Source organism: Taurulus bubalis, assembly GCF_910589615.1.
Source record: "Taurulus bubalis genome assembly, chromosome: 9".
In the NCBI taxonomy this organism is placed as follows: domain Eukaryota; kingdom Metazoa; phylum Chordata; class Actinopteri; order Perciformes; family Cottidae; genus Taurulus; species Taurulus bubalis.
In genome coordinates, this window is record NC_136597.1 from 6976441 (window position 1) to 6990527 (window position 14087).

General features: G+C 42.3%; 4 protein-coding genes and 1 pseudogene across 5 annotated transcripts; 2 read left to right on the plus strand and 3 right to left on the minus strand.

Moving 5' to 3' along the window:
- Positions 1–971: 971 nt before the first annotated feature.
- LOC306741389 (histone H2B 1.2-like) lies at positions 972–1349 on the minus strand (the record flags this gene model as incomplete). The annotated part of the gene is made up of 1 exon (XM_079223669.1): positions 972–1349. The coding sequence occupies one exon, from the start codon at positions 1347–1349 to the stop codon at positions 972–974; it is 378 nt and encodes a 125-aa protein (XP_079079795.1).
- A 6516-nt stretch (positions 1350–7865) lies between these two features.
- LOC306742007 (histone H3.2) lies at positions 7866–8276 on the minus strand (the record flags this gene model as incomplete). The annotated part of the gene is made up of 1 exon (XM_079224348.1): positions 7866–8276. The coding sequence occupies one exon, from the start codon at positions 8274–8276 to the stop codon at positions 7866–7868; it is 411 nt and encodes a 136-aa protein (XP_079080474.1).
- Positions 8277–8636: 360 nt separating this feature from the next.
- LOC306741844 (histone H2A-like) lies at positions 8637–9022 on the plus strand (annotated as a pseudogene). Its single transcript has one exon. The product of its transcript is annotated as a histone H2A-like (transcript).
- Positions 9023–11196: 2174 nt separating this feature from the next.
- Positions 11197–11577, plus strand: LOC306741010 (histone H2B 1.2-like; the record flags this gene model as incomplete). The annotated part of the gene is made up of 1 exon (XM_079223261.1): positions 11197–11577. One exon carries the CDS (start codon positions 11197–11199, stop codon positions 11572–11574), a length of 378 nt encoding a protein of 125 aa, XP_079079387.1. The 3' UTR covers positions 11575–11577.
- A 1070-nt stretch (positions 11578–12647) lies between these two features.
- LOC306741009 (histone H1-like) lies at positions 12648–13833 on the minus strand (the record flags this gene model as incomplete). The annotated part of the gene is made up of 1 exon (XM_079223260.1): positions 12648–13833. One exon carries the CDS (start codon positions 13831–13833, stop codon positions 13207–13209), a length of 627 nt encoding a protein of 208 aa, XP_079079386.1. The 3' UTR covers positions 12648–13206.
- Positions 13834–14087: the final 254 nt, after the last annotated feature.

Below are 14087 nucleotides of genomic sequence, written 5' to 3' on the forward strand. Positions count from 1 at the left end.
GCCCAATAATAGACATTTACTACATACATTTGGTACACTACTTTAATATAAATGGCACTAAATTATTCCAATAATAGACATGTAATGTTTTACGTAGCTTTACATTAGGAACCGTTCTCTAAATAGACCCCGCTGAATATTCATTTAATACCGTTGTTCTAGTTTCTAAATTCATGGCTCTCATATCAGATTTAGTGAGAAACCTTAAAGGTTGTTTTTATACATTTACGTTGATGGGAACCAACTCTTGAACTCAAGTAATGGTTAAAGTCACATTTACCAGTCACTGCCATTCAACAACAATTAAGAGCATTTTCAATATTCAACAGAATCTGAAACCAGAACAGACATGGTTGGTTAAATGAAAGTGCTTGTTATTGTTTATTTAATGTAGATGATATGCAAAACTAGCAATGTGTCCATTTTAAATGACATCTACTAAAACAGAATAATTCTGAATAGTTTGTTCATATCAAAGTTGTTTGTTTCATCTCATTTATCTGACGGTCAAGGTTACATAATGTTTTATGCGATTCAAGTGGAAAGTGATTCCCATTTGTACTGTTCAAGTTATGACATTAAGGAGTCAAGCAGAGGTTAAATTAATATAGGATATTATATGAAGGAGGTGCATAGTACACAAGATGATTATTATAACCATTATGAATGGAATAAACACAGTATTACACATGTGCAGCTCATACTAGCACAAGTGATCCACAAAGTGTCTTGTATAGAAACTAAAGATCCAAGACATGGTGTAATTTATTTAAACCATTTACTTTTAATTAAGTGAATTGTAGTCCCATGAATTATATTTTAATAATTCTACATCTGCATTATCTTTTCTGTTCATTGATTTACAGTATAACATTTTAAATATATATTGATATTATATATGAGAAGGAATTGATCATTAGAAGAGGTGGGTGGCTCTTAAAAGAGCCGTTGAGTTGTTGTCTCCAGCAGGTCTACTTGGAGCTGGTGTACTTGGTCACGGCCTTGGTTCCCTCAGACACGGCGTGCTTGGCCAGCTCCCCAGGCAGCAGCAGGCGGACAGCGGTCTGGATCTCCCTGGAAGTGATGGTGGAGCGCTTGTTGTAGTGAGCCAGACGAGAGGCCTCACCGGCGATGCGCTCAAAGATGTCGCTCACGAAGCAGTTCATGATGCCCATGGCCTTGGACGAGATGCCGGTATCGGGGTGGACCTGCTTCATCACCTTGTACACGTAGATGGCGTAGCTCTCCTTCCTGGACTTACGCCTCTTCTTGCCGGTCTTGGCGGCGGTCTTAGAGACGGCTTTCTTGGAGCCCTTCTTGGGCGCTTTCACGGTGCTGGCGTCAGGCATGATGATTTGATTCTTCAGTCGGAAGATATCTCCAGCAGCTCAGGGCGGTGATTATTTATATCAACGTGATGCAAATGAGGCTGTGCTGCTGCTCGCACAGGATTGGCTGTCTGCTGAGCGAGACTGAGCATGCGCGAAGACGTAAACGTTCCTGTGAGCAGATGTATTTAGTGAGTGACTAAGTTACTGAAGTGATACACAGTTGTAAACCTTTATGTTTTATAACTTCAGTCTAGAGGGAACAGATGGGGAAACGTGACAGCCACTCAATGTATTGACTGACAAGAACACAAACTAAGAAAGTTACAACATATTCTAACTGGTGTAATTGTGAGAGATGAGAGGAGTGAGCAGATGTATTTAGTGTTTGAGTAACTAAGTTACAGTGAATCAGTGGTTCTGAAACTTTTACCGTCACGCCCACTTTAGATGAAGAAAAATGTTCATGCCCCAACAAAATGGTCTATGCTGAATTTGTATTGAAATAACAACCATTTGTGACAAATAATATAATACTTTCAAGTAAATTAGATTGCTCCATCAGACAAAAACAAATAAAATGTGCAATCACTTTGTTAGAACAACGCAATTAAAGTATGCTGGAGCAAAGTGTTATGGAGGAGGTTCAGGAGCAGCCCTCTGTCTCCAACAACAGATAAAACTACAGCTACACTTCCATCAGTGATGTAAGAAATAAAATGAGAAAGTAAAATAATGGAGCTGATATTTCTGACAAATTTCTCCCCACCTTCATTGTCTTGATTGAAGGACAGCCTCATCGGGCAGCAGGGGGGAAGTCTGGAAAAAGACGATGCAATTCAACATACAGAAGCTTCAAAGCGACATTGAAGCCAAGGACACCATTGTGTCCACACTGCAGGAGAAAGTGAACCAGTGGGCCTCAGACCTCAACGAGGAACAAACACAAAACGGTTCACTCCAGAAGGACTATGAGGCTGCCATCTCCCAGCAGCTGAAGGAAATGGAAGAACTGAACCATGTGATTAATGTGAACCAACTACTCGCCTCTGAAAACAAAAGGCTGCAAAGTGAACTGCGCTAAATGAGAAGCAGCTTCATCGAAAGCAGCTTCAAGACGACCGAGAAGCTTGCAGCCGACATGGGGAGGCCGTTATGAAGGAGAAGGATGTGACCTTGAGAGCGTTCAAAAAGATTGAGATCCAAGAGAGGGAGCTCTCGGAGAGGACTCTGGCTTTGGAAAAGAGCCTGATTGGTGGAACATTCTTAAGGTCTTCCCTCAGAAGAGAGCCGAAGCGCTGTGATCAGATGATCTTGGAAAAAGAGGCTTTAGTGGAACGTCTAGATTAGAAATCCTCTGTAACCAGCTGAGAGACGCATCTGCAGGCTCAGAGAGTCTGATGCACAACATGCAGACTTTACGGGTGGAGAATGCAGACATCAGGGCTAAATTCCACGTGATGGAGACCGAATATGACAGAGTCAGATCTAAACACTGCTCTCTCTGAGCGCTATGAAGAGATGTCGTCAAAGACAAATGATACCGTCTCTGAGAACCAAATCACCATCACTAAGCTCCAGTGCGCTGTAGACAGGCTCAAAGAACAGCAGTCAGAGAGCTTGATGCCTTCAAACGAGACACAACAACAAAGAAAGGGCCAGGTGTGAGAAGCAGCGCATCGAGCTCAAGGAAGCTTTGACCCGACAGGTAGAAACCCTGAAGAAGAAGCAAACACTGACCGTGGCTCTACAGAAAGCCCGGGACGACGTCTCCAAGCTTCAGGGAGTCAAACGTTCAGCACAGACACATTAGTGACACTGAGCTCAGGCTCAACCATCAGAGAAATGCACTGGATGAGAGCACAAAGGCTCTGCATCACATGCAATGGGAATACACAGATCTAGGGAGGAGACACAGAGACATTCATTCTGACTATCGTGAGCTGATTAAAACTCACAGCGCCCTTCCAATTAAATATGAGAGGCTCTGCTACAGGCATATGGACACAGCACTATACAATGTCGGAATCAATTTGTAATATCAAACATACTCTCATGTGGGTCAAATATTATGATTCAGTACTAGTAACGTTTGGAATATGAGTACAGTAAAATGTCAATAGATGGCGTTCGGCATCACTGAAAATAATCTACTACACATAACGATAATTCAGGATTCATACAGCTGCAAGAAGCCGTTTCTTTTAGCTTTATTTGTAAAGCATATTTCATGAATGGAATACCTTTCACAACACAAATCCCAATGTAAAACTGCTACCATTGCTGAGATAGAATAATTGCAGTCATATTTAATTCCAGTTGAAATGAAATCTCGAATTCAACATAATAAAAATAAATTTGACAGTGACATAGTGGTAATATACCTTATATATTCAAAGTGTAGATAAAAATTGTTACTTTCTTTTGCAATGTTTTAAAAAGAGAGAGAGAGAGAGAGAGAGAGAGAGAGAGAGAGAGAGAGAGAGAGAGAGAGAGAGAGAGCAGTGGTGACACTAAACATCCACACAATCAGAGGATGTTCCAGTTTATATATAATGGAGAAATGAAATGAAGAGGACACCTCTTGTCTAGGTCTCAATGTGTTTCTATACAAGGACAGACAGTATTAAACTCAAGTAAACAGAATGAACTCCATGAAGCGCAAATAATGATACAAAACGGAAGCCCTTTCCTTTATGACGGTATAACATCCAAAAAAAGTTTAAAAAAAATAGTCCACCACCTGCAACGGAAGCCGTCAGTCAGACATAAATCAAGCAGTGTATTCTTATTAAAAAGTGCCAACATGTTGAGTTTAAAGCTAAAATATCACCTAATTTCTGTATTACAAATCTAAATCTCTCTGGGGATCCCCACAGTTGTTTTACCATAGTCGTTATTGGAAAGCTTCGCTTCTCAACGTTCAGAATCCGTTGAAATTACGTCGAAAGGGCAACTTGTCGAAGAGTTAAAGTACTTTGCAACTTTACTTTTGCATGTTACTTCCTGTCCCCGGTGACAGGGTTCGTAAAAACATAAAGTAAACATTTGCACGAAAGTACAGGCATTTCGCCATGTATTAATGAATGACCCCCGCGCCCCACCTGTAATACTAGCCCCACACCCCACAGTTTGAGAACCACTGAGTTATGGACAGGTGTCTCTCACTCACTCAGTCATTCACTCACACTCTGCTTGCAGAAGTTTCACAACTTCTCCTCACAGAGGCCTTCAGGCTCTGCTGATGAAGGCAAAACATGTTGTTTCAACCAGGACCAGTGTGCTGAAGCAATTTTGTTATTTTAAATTATGAGTATTTGCTGGACGTCAGTTGATGTGACCTGGAACTTGCTTGACCACCATGCACTGCGTACACGGGTTAGACGTTGTTATTTTGCAATGTTTTGAGTGTATCTCTGCCTACTATTTTATATGAAAGCCTGTAAACATGTAGTTTTTAAGCTTAAAAGGTATTGCAATGCTTCATTGGTCTTGACCACTCTTTCTGTACAATGCACACACACACACTCAAATGTTGTTGGGGACCTTCTTAAACAAAAAAAAGACTATTCGGCCGCAGCATCCATCCAACCACCATCCAACCACCGAGTCCATTTAAAGTTGTTTTGGGCAGATATGTGTACATTTAGGGTTTAGCAGAGGTTGACCATTGCATAGACATGCAGATGTAAAGAGAGAAAAGTGGAAATACATTCATGGCTGAAATGTAGTTATTATGCGCAAAGTTGTGGTTCACCCTTATGTCTAAAGGGCATTTTAATGCCATTCAGACAGTTTTGGTTTCATGGCACTTTACTGTGCCGAGTCACTCTTGGCGCTCTCTCGGATAAAACCAGATACGATGCTCAGGCGTTTATCTGGCCTCTGCGAAGTTGTTCACCATTACATCAATAAACATGTCCATCAGAAAGAACTGCATAATAAGAAACAATTCCATGTATCATAGTTAGTGGCAGGCTGAGTGTGAGAGAGAATTAGATGGTTCTCATTCATACGAATACAAAATAACACCATAATTCAGCATAATTCATCTTGCACTAACAATTGATACATGACACTAGATAAAAGTGAGATTTGGTCAGGATGGAGCTCTTCATAGAGTAAGTGTGTGGCCCTTAAAAGGACCGTTGTTTGATGTTGGTCAGTCAGAGTTTAACGTTCTCCAGGAAGACCTTCAGCACTCCGCGGGTCTCCTCGTAGATCAGACCGGAGACACGCTTCACTCCACCGCGGCGAGCCAGACGGCGGATAGCGGGCTTGGTGATTCCGAGCTAAAGTTGGTAACGTGGATTAGCTCAGTTTGTGTTTAACTGCATTTCGTTAGTAACAGTTAGCGATACGTTAGGGTTGTCAATTCCTTCATCTAGAGGAGACTTCAGGCTTTATAACGACGTATTGAATATGCAAATTGAGCTTTCCTGGGGCCAGAGACAGTCATGCGTAATGGAGGCACCTGCATACTCGTTCGTGCGCTATTACGCACAGCAAGTCTGAACAACTGTTCATTTCATGTTTGGTATTACCACAAACATATACCAATGTGTATAACTGTGTAATAACCACTAATAACAATGCAAAATATAACTTTGACTCCAAGGGGAGCAGATGCGTCCAATGTCCTTGTTGGAGCTCTGCCTGGATCTTTTCATGAAAAAAACACTGTATGGTCATATTTTGTCCCATCTTCTTCAAATTTGAGGAAGGTGTTCACGGATAGCCCTAAACTATTGTACCATAGTATGTAGCCATAACCTGTATTTTACCTGTACAGATACAGCCACATGGAGTTTTTTATACTGAAAGATACTTTAATATTTTAGGCGGACAAAAATATTTATTTTTTACTAACTTCAAAGGCAAGTCTTTCTGGTAAGACCTAATTAGTGCATATAGTCAGAGTGGTTCAGAAGCCATGCTAATTTTGGTACATATGCGAAATAATATGTATCAAGGAGAATGTTTGTTAGTTGTGCAAGGACTACAGATCACTCGCCCTCTCTGTGGTTTTCCAACATATGGTCCTTTTCTGCTGAGAGTTTTACACTTGATTGTCTGTAATAATCGATCTGATGCTGCACCGACACTGAACAACATATCACCATGACCATATGAGCCTATCTGTACATTATCTTGTTGCAGTCTTCAACTTTCCTGACACCCATTTTGGACTTCTGCAAGATGCGGAATCTTAACCTTTGTGTGGTGTTCATATCAGAATCAGATTCAGAAACTGTTTATTTGCCAGGAATGTTTACACAAACAAATAATTTGTATTGGCGGAAGGCGCATAAACATTAGACATGAGAGCTTAAACAAACAACAATCAACAACAGTGCAATGGGTATTGAATTAAGTACAAGATAAAGAGCTCAGACATACAGATGACATCATCTAACATTATTTAACAGTATGTTAAAGTGACATGTGTGTTTATGTTAAAGTGACGTGTTTGTTATTCAGCCAATGTTCAAGGGTCTGGTTGACCCACTGCATTTTGGGTTTTTAATGCAACACAATCAAACAATGTTATCTTAAACTACTCAGATGTTTACTTTGTCGCAATTACAAGCAATATAAACAGCATCATATGGTTTTAATTTGCCATTTACCTTTGTTAGGTTACATGTATTTATTAATGTGCTGCTTGTTTTCAAATTGTATTTATAAAATGCAATAAAAAATAAAATCAATTATAATCATGATATGAGTGACAATCCTCTCCACATATTCTCCCATCCCTGTTTAGTATAATCATGAGGCCTGTTCTGTGTAGACAGCAGCTGACTGGAGCTCAGACTTGATTTACCGTATCGTTCCCATCACAGATAGCTTCAGCAATCCTTAATTTATCAACCTGTGACAAAAAATCAAAACTCAACCACACACACACACACACACACACACACACACACACACACACACACACACACACACACACACAGTTTACAAATCGTATCTAAAGGCTCCCTCTGTTCGGTTCTGGGTATCCAGTGTTCAGAGATGCTCTCCTGTGGCTTCATGAGTTGCCCCACCTCAGATTTATAATGTAGAAAAGGGATTTACACAGCATGGCTTTTCCCCCACTTGTGACATGTTCTGCAAAGAGTGTTTTGGGAGAACTGTTGTGGCTTGAGGTCAATGAGACTCAGACTTTATGATACTTGGCCACCCACAATAACACACTCTATGAGTGTTGATCATTGTAATGCTGCTGGGTAGCTCCCGTCATAAAGGACTCTTTAATTAAATAAGGACAAACCTGAGTGAAGTTTGTGTTTGACATTTCAAAATGTGAATTTCCACAAAATCATGCTAGCCATTGCAAAAAAGAAAAGCAACTGTGTAATATAAAATGTTTTAAGGGTTTCAGGGGACGTACACTTTTTCTTATTTAGATGGTAAACAACGCCAGTGTCCTGTGATCGTAAAACCAGCGTTTGCAGGAGGAAGGAGCTCTTCAGAGAAAGTGACGTGGCTCTTAAAAGAGCCGTTGTGGGTCGTGGGTGAGCAGACGGGTTAAGCTCGCTCTCCGCGGATGCGACGGGCCAGCTGGATGTCTTTGGGCATGATGGTGACCCTCTTGGCGTGGATGGCGCACAGGTTGGTGTCCTCGAACAGGCCGACCAGGTAAGCCTCGCTGGACTCCTGCAGAGCCATAACAGCGGAGCTCTGGAAGCGCAGGTCGGTCTTGAAGTCCTGAGCGATTTCTCTCACGAGACGCTGGAAGGGCAGCTTGCGGATCAGCAGCTCCGTGGACTTCTGGTAGCGACGGATCTCCCTCAGGGCCACGGTACCGGGCCTGTAACGGTGAGGCTTCTTCACGCCGCCGGTGGCCGGGGCGCTCTTCCGGGCAGCCTTGGTGGCCAGCTGCTTCCTGGGGGCTTTGCCTCCGGTGGACTTACGAGCGGTCTGCTTGGTTCTTGCCATGACTTCTTCTTGTTTCTGTGATCAGGAGGAAGATGCAGCCGGAGAGGAGACGCGCTGCTCTTAAACTGTGGGACCGGCTGTGAAACGATGACGCGACTTCAGAGCTCCGGCTCCTGATTGGTGAGGGTTTCCTCCTGGAGCTCAGCTCCGCCTCGAGCAGCGACCCGCCGCCCGAGTCTCGCTGCTCACTGGAGGAAAAGCATTTCAAAATGTCCGCCAAAATATCAGAGTGGTCCGCCCCCTGCTCCTCTGCTGGAAGCCTCTTTCCTGGTTGGTCTGTTGGTCAGAACCGTCCCCTCGGATTTAAAAAGGGGGGTTTGGGATATTGGGCCATAATAATTTCTCTAAAAGCATCTAACGATGAGTGGCAGAGGAAAAACCGGAGGAAAGGCTCGCGCTAAGTCAAAAACCCGCTCCTCTCGCGCCGGGCTCCAGGTCCCGGTCGGTCGTGTTCACCGGCTGCTGCGCAAAGGAAACTACGCGCAGCGGGTCGGTGCCGGAGCCCCCGTCTACCTGGCGGCTGTGCTGGAGTACCTGACCGCTGAGATCCTGGAGTTGGCTGGAAACGCGGCCCGCGACAACAAGAAGACTCGTATCATCCCCGTCACCTGCAGCTGGCTGTCCGCAACGACGAGGAGCTCAACAAGCTGCTGGGCGCAGTGACCATCGCTCAGGGCGGCGTGCTGCCCAACATCCAGGCGGTGCTGCTGCCCAAGAAGTCCGAGAAGGCCGCCAAGTCCAAGTAGACCTGGAGGGTCCGACTGCTGGGGACCAGAACCCACTACAGCTCTTTTAAGAGCCAAACAACCCCCGGATAAAGAGCTCTGCATTAATGTCTCCTTATTCACGAACAAAAACATTATTAAAAAACATCACTACATAAATACAGTGGCTACTCATATTAAGAAAAGGATATATGAATTGGGGTTATTCCAGAGTCTGAGGTCACAAACTAAAGATTTACTTTATTTTCAGATCAATTAATACAAAAATGTAAACTGCAGCAAAGTATGTTAGTTTTTGCCAACAACTTGTAGTCTGTGATTTCCTGTCTTCATTTTTTAAATTGAATTATGCAAAATACATGATTTTAGTCCAATAAACCAATAAGTAATGGTGTCCACAGTAGTTGTACTGGCTGTAACTACTTTCATTATTAATCAATCAATGGGAACAGCTGATCCACTGCAGACCCAGTTAGAAAATCCACAGCCCTCCACTGACATATAGTAAGGAGCAGCTGGAGACCAGCACTACATGTACTAAAAATCATAAGATCATCTGCCTACATCATATGATTCAATAAAGTATTACCAATCATGCATCCAGTAGTACAGGCTTTCAGCTGTTTCGACAGATCATCAATATATAGATTAAAAGGAACTGGGTTCCCAAATAGGGCTGAGACATGTTGGCCCCATTTAACTTGCATTGTCTGGTGGGCATACCAGAAAGCCAGAATTCTCCCAATATATTTGGGGACACCTCTTTGACTAAATTTTAAAAACAACTTTCCATGATGAACACGATCAAAAGCTTTGGAGGCGTCAATAAAACACATGAGGACGGATGCGGTTTGATCTCTATACTTGTTGACAATTTCCTTTAAGGCACATATATATATAAACACAAGTCAGTGCCATGTTTGGAACCGAACTGGTTATCTGTTGAGTGAATAAACTCATTCAATCTGTCCAAAAGGATTCTTTCTATGACGTTTTTATTGACGGGCACTAACAGAACAGACAGCATTGTGTCTGATAACAAGCCATGAGTCATGAAGCCAGTAAAACAAATGGCAAGAAGAGGAGCTTTCCTCGGGCGAGCATATTTAAGGTGTTCAGCAGTAATATGGTCTAAACCACTTGCTTTACCATCAGCCATCTTATTTATAGCTTGGTACACCTCATGTGACACATTACTCTCATTAGCGTCCACTTTATACAAATCACTTTTAATACAGCAATTCAGCACTATTGTCTGTTCTTGAAATCCCATCAACAGCGCACAGGAAAGATGTGTTTCAGTTGTAAAGAACTCTCACTTCTTTCCAGAAATTAACAACATTGATATATGTTATTTAACTTCTTGGCCATGGACTCAGCCCTCATGACTTTTTTTTACAAATTAAGCAAATGGCATATTTATATCTTGCATTCATGAGCTTCTTGTACTTGAGTACAGGCCCTTGTCTGGGTCTCCCTGCGATATCCCATGATTTAAAAGCTTCACACGCGTTACTCAGCTACATACTTGTTCCAACCAGGTCTGATGTTATGTGTCTTATTCATTATCAATTTATCTGAGGATTATTTATTAAATAGACCATTAGTTGCTCTCAAATGGAAAATAAAACTCTTCAGAATTCTCCACATAACAAAGTGATTTTTCCAAATGTCTTGCATTCAAATGTTGCAAAACCCCAATATGTTATGTTATCATGTATGACAAAGAAAACCATCAACGCTTCACTATTGAAAAACAGTGCCAAATTATTATTTATGTCAAATGGAGAAATATGGTTTACATGAAAGTGATTAAAATATTTTCTGTATTCTATTATTTGAAAAAGCACAGATGGAGTCACAAAAGGTCGTTATTTCAATAAAAATTCAGCACAGACCATTTTATTACAACTTTGTTGTGGCATCAACATTTTTATTCATCCAAAGTGGGTGTTACAGGTACCAGGATTGGTACCTAGTAGGCAGATGATACGATCCTGCAAACAGGACACAGAAATGTCAAATTTTATGCATCTGCTCACAGGAACGTTTACGTCTTCGCGCATGCTCAGTCTCGCTCAGCAGACAGCCAATCCTGTGCGAGCAGCAGCACAGCCTCATTTGCATCACGTTGATATAAATAGTCACCGTCCTGAGCTGCTGGAGATATCTTCCGACTGAAGAATCAACCAATCATGCCTGACGCCAGCACCGTGAAAGCGCCCAAGAAGGGCTCCAAGAAAGCCGTCTCTAAGACCGCCGCTAAGACCGGCAAGAAGAGGCGTAAGTCCAGGAAGGAGAGCTACGCCATCTACGTGTACAAGGTGATGAAGCAGGTCCACCCCGATACCGGCATCTCGTCCAAGGCCATGGGCATCATGAACTGCTTCGTGAGCGACATCTTTGAGCGCATCGCCGGTGAGGCCTCTCGTCTGGCTCACTACAACAAGCGCTCCACCATCACTTCCAGGGAGATCCAGACCGCTGTCCGCCTGCTGCTGCCCGGGGAGCTGGCGAAGCACGCCGTGTCTGAGGGAACCAAGGCCGTGACCAAGTACACCAGCTCCAAGTAGACCTGCTGGAGACAACAACTCAACGGCTCTTTTAAGAGCCACCCACCTCTTCTAAAGATCAATTCCTCCTCATATATAATATCAATATATTTAAAATGTTATACTGTAAATCAATGAACAGAAAAGATAATGCAGATGTAGAATTATTATAATATGGGACTATAATTCACTTAAAGTAAATGGTTTAAATAAATTACACCATGTCTTGGATCTTTAGTTTCTATACAAGACACTTTGTGGCTCACTTGTGCTAGTATGAGCTGCACATGTGTAATACTGTGTTTATTCCATTCATAATGGTTATAATAATCATCTTGTGTACTATACACCTCCTTCATATAATATCCTATATTAATTTAACCTCTGCTTGACTCCTTAATATCATCACTTGAATAGTACAAAAGGGAATGGGAATCGCTTTCCACTTGAATCGCATAAAACATTATGTAACCTTGACCGTCAGATAAATGAGATGAAACAAACAACTTTGATATGAACAAACTATTCAGAATTATTCTGTTTTGGTAGATGTCATTTAAAATGGACACATTGCTAGTTTTGCATATCATCTACATTAAATAAACAATAACAAGCACTTTCATTTAACCAACCATGTCTGTTCTGGTTTCAGATTCTGTTGAATATTGAAAATGCTCTTAATTGTTGTTGAATGGCAGTGACTGGTAAATGTGACTTTAACCATTACTTGAGTTCAAGAGTTGGTTCCCATCAACGTAAATGTATAAAAACAACCTTTAAGGTTTCTCACTAAATCTGATATGAGAGCCATGAATTTAGAAACTAGAACAACGGTATTAAATGAATATTCAGCGGGGTCTATTTAGAGAACGGTTCCTAATGTAAAGCTACGTAAAACATTACATGTCTATTATTGGAATAATTTAGTGCCATTTATATTAAAGTAGTGTACCAAATGTATGTAGTAAATGTCTATTATTGGGCAATGATTTAGTGCCATGTAAATTGTAGTGTAACAAATGTATGTAGTAAACTGAGAAAAAATAAGTCCAATTGAATAATATCTCAAGATATATTTTTAATTGAACTGGATGACGAATAAATACTATAGACTAATAAATACATGTTCTCTTTCAAGTAAATATGGACAGGACTAAAACAAAAATGTAATTCAGTTTGTTCAGGTGTGAATACAAAAAAGCCAGTTTAATTTATTTTATCTGTGTTGATTAACACCACAATCAAATGTATCTAAATGAAAGAATTCTTTTTTTTTTGTCATGTAATATTTCATGCGTTTCGTTATTGATTATATTAGTTACGTTTTGACCATGTGGAGTGTCTTTGAGCATATCCTGGTGTTATTTAAAGTAAATGTATTATTATCATTACTTGTTACAGCCTCTGTTAACATAACATTGAGGCAGTAAATGAATGCATTAGGATTCTGAACACATTAGGATTAGATTGTAATATTTCTGTGTTCATTTCATAATTAGTTGAGTACATTTGCCTTCATAAAGATATACCATTTACTTAACAGCATCTGCTGTTAATGCCAATAATAAAGGAGGAAAAAGCTCTTAAAGGTGGAGTGGGTGGCTCTTAAAAGAGCCTTTTATAGGAGCGTTGGTGGTTCAGCCGGAGAGCAGCTCACTTCCTCTTGGGTGCTGCTTTCTTGGCTTTGGGCTTGACGACCTTCTTGACGGGGGTCTTCCTGGCTGCGGGGGCCTTCCTCGGCACCTTCTTGGGGCTCTTGGCTGCCTTCTTGGGGCTCTTGGCTGCCTTCTTGGGGCTCTTGGCCGCTGCGGCGGGTTTCTTGGCCGCTGCTTTGGGTTTCTTGGCCTTCTTCGGGGACTTCTTTGCGGCGGCCGCAGGTTTCTTTGCTGCCGCTGCTTTGGGCTTCTTGGCCGCTGTAGGTTTCTTCGCTGCGGGCTTCTTGGCTTTGGGAGCGACTTTCTTTGCCGGTTTGCCGGCCGCCTGTTTGCTCATCCTGAAGGAGCCGGAGGCCCCGGTCCCCTTGGTCTGGACCAGAGTCCCCTTGGTCACCAGGCTCTTGATGGCGGTCTTGACGCGGGACTTGTTCTTGTCCACATCGTATCCTCCGGCGGTCAGAGCCTTCTTGACGGCGGCAGCAGACACGCCGCTGCGCTCCTTGGATGCGCCCACAGCTTTCACGATGAGCTCGGCCACGCTGGGACCAGCCTTCTTCGGCTTGGTCACCTTCTTCTTGGCTGCTTTGGCCGGCGCGGCCGCTGGAGCTGGAGCTACTTCTGCCATTTTCTTCCGTTGATCCGCTGTCCTGAGAAAACACGAGAGTCTGACTGATGGAGATTTCCGAGCAGGAGGCGGTACTTGAACACTACATGAGAACCGTGGAGACTCAACCCAGCCCGAGACTCCTCTGAGCAGCCTGAAAGCCGACTCACTTGTGTTTTCTCTTCACTGATAAAAGACTAAAAACTACACGTGGAACAAGTACTGAAGGCTGGCGGTGAAGGCAGCCGATAGAGGAAATGTTTCTCTTCATCTTG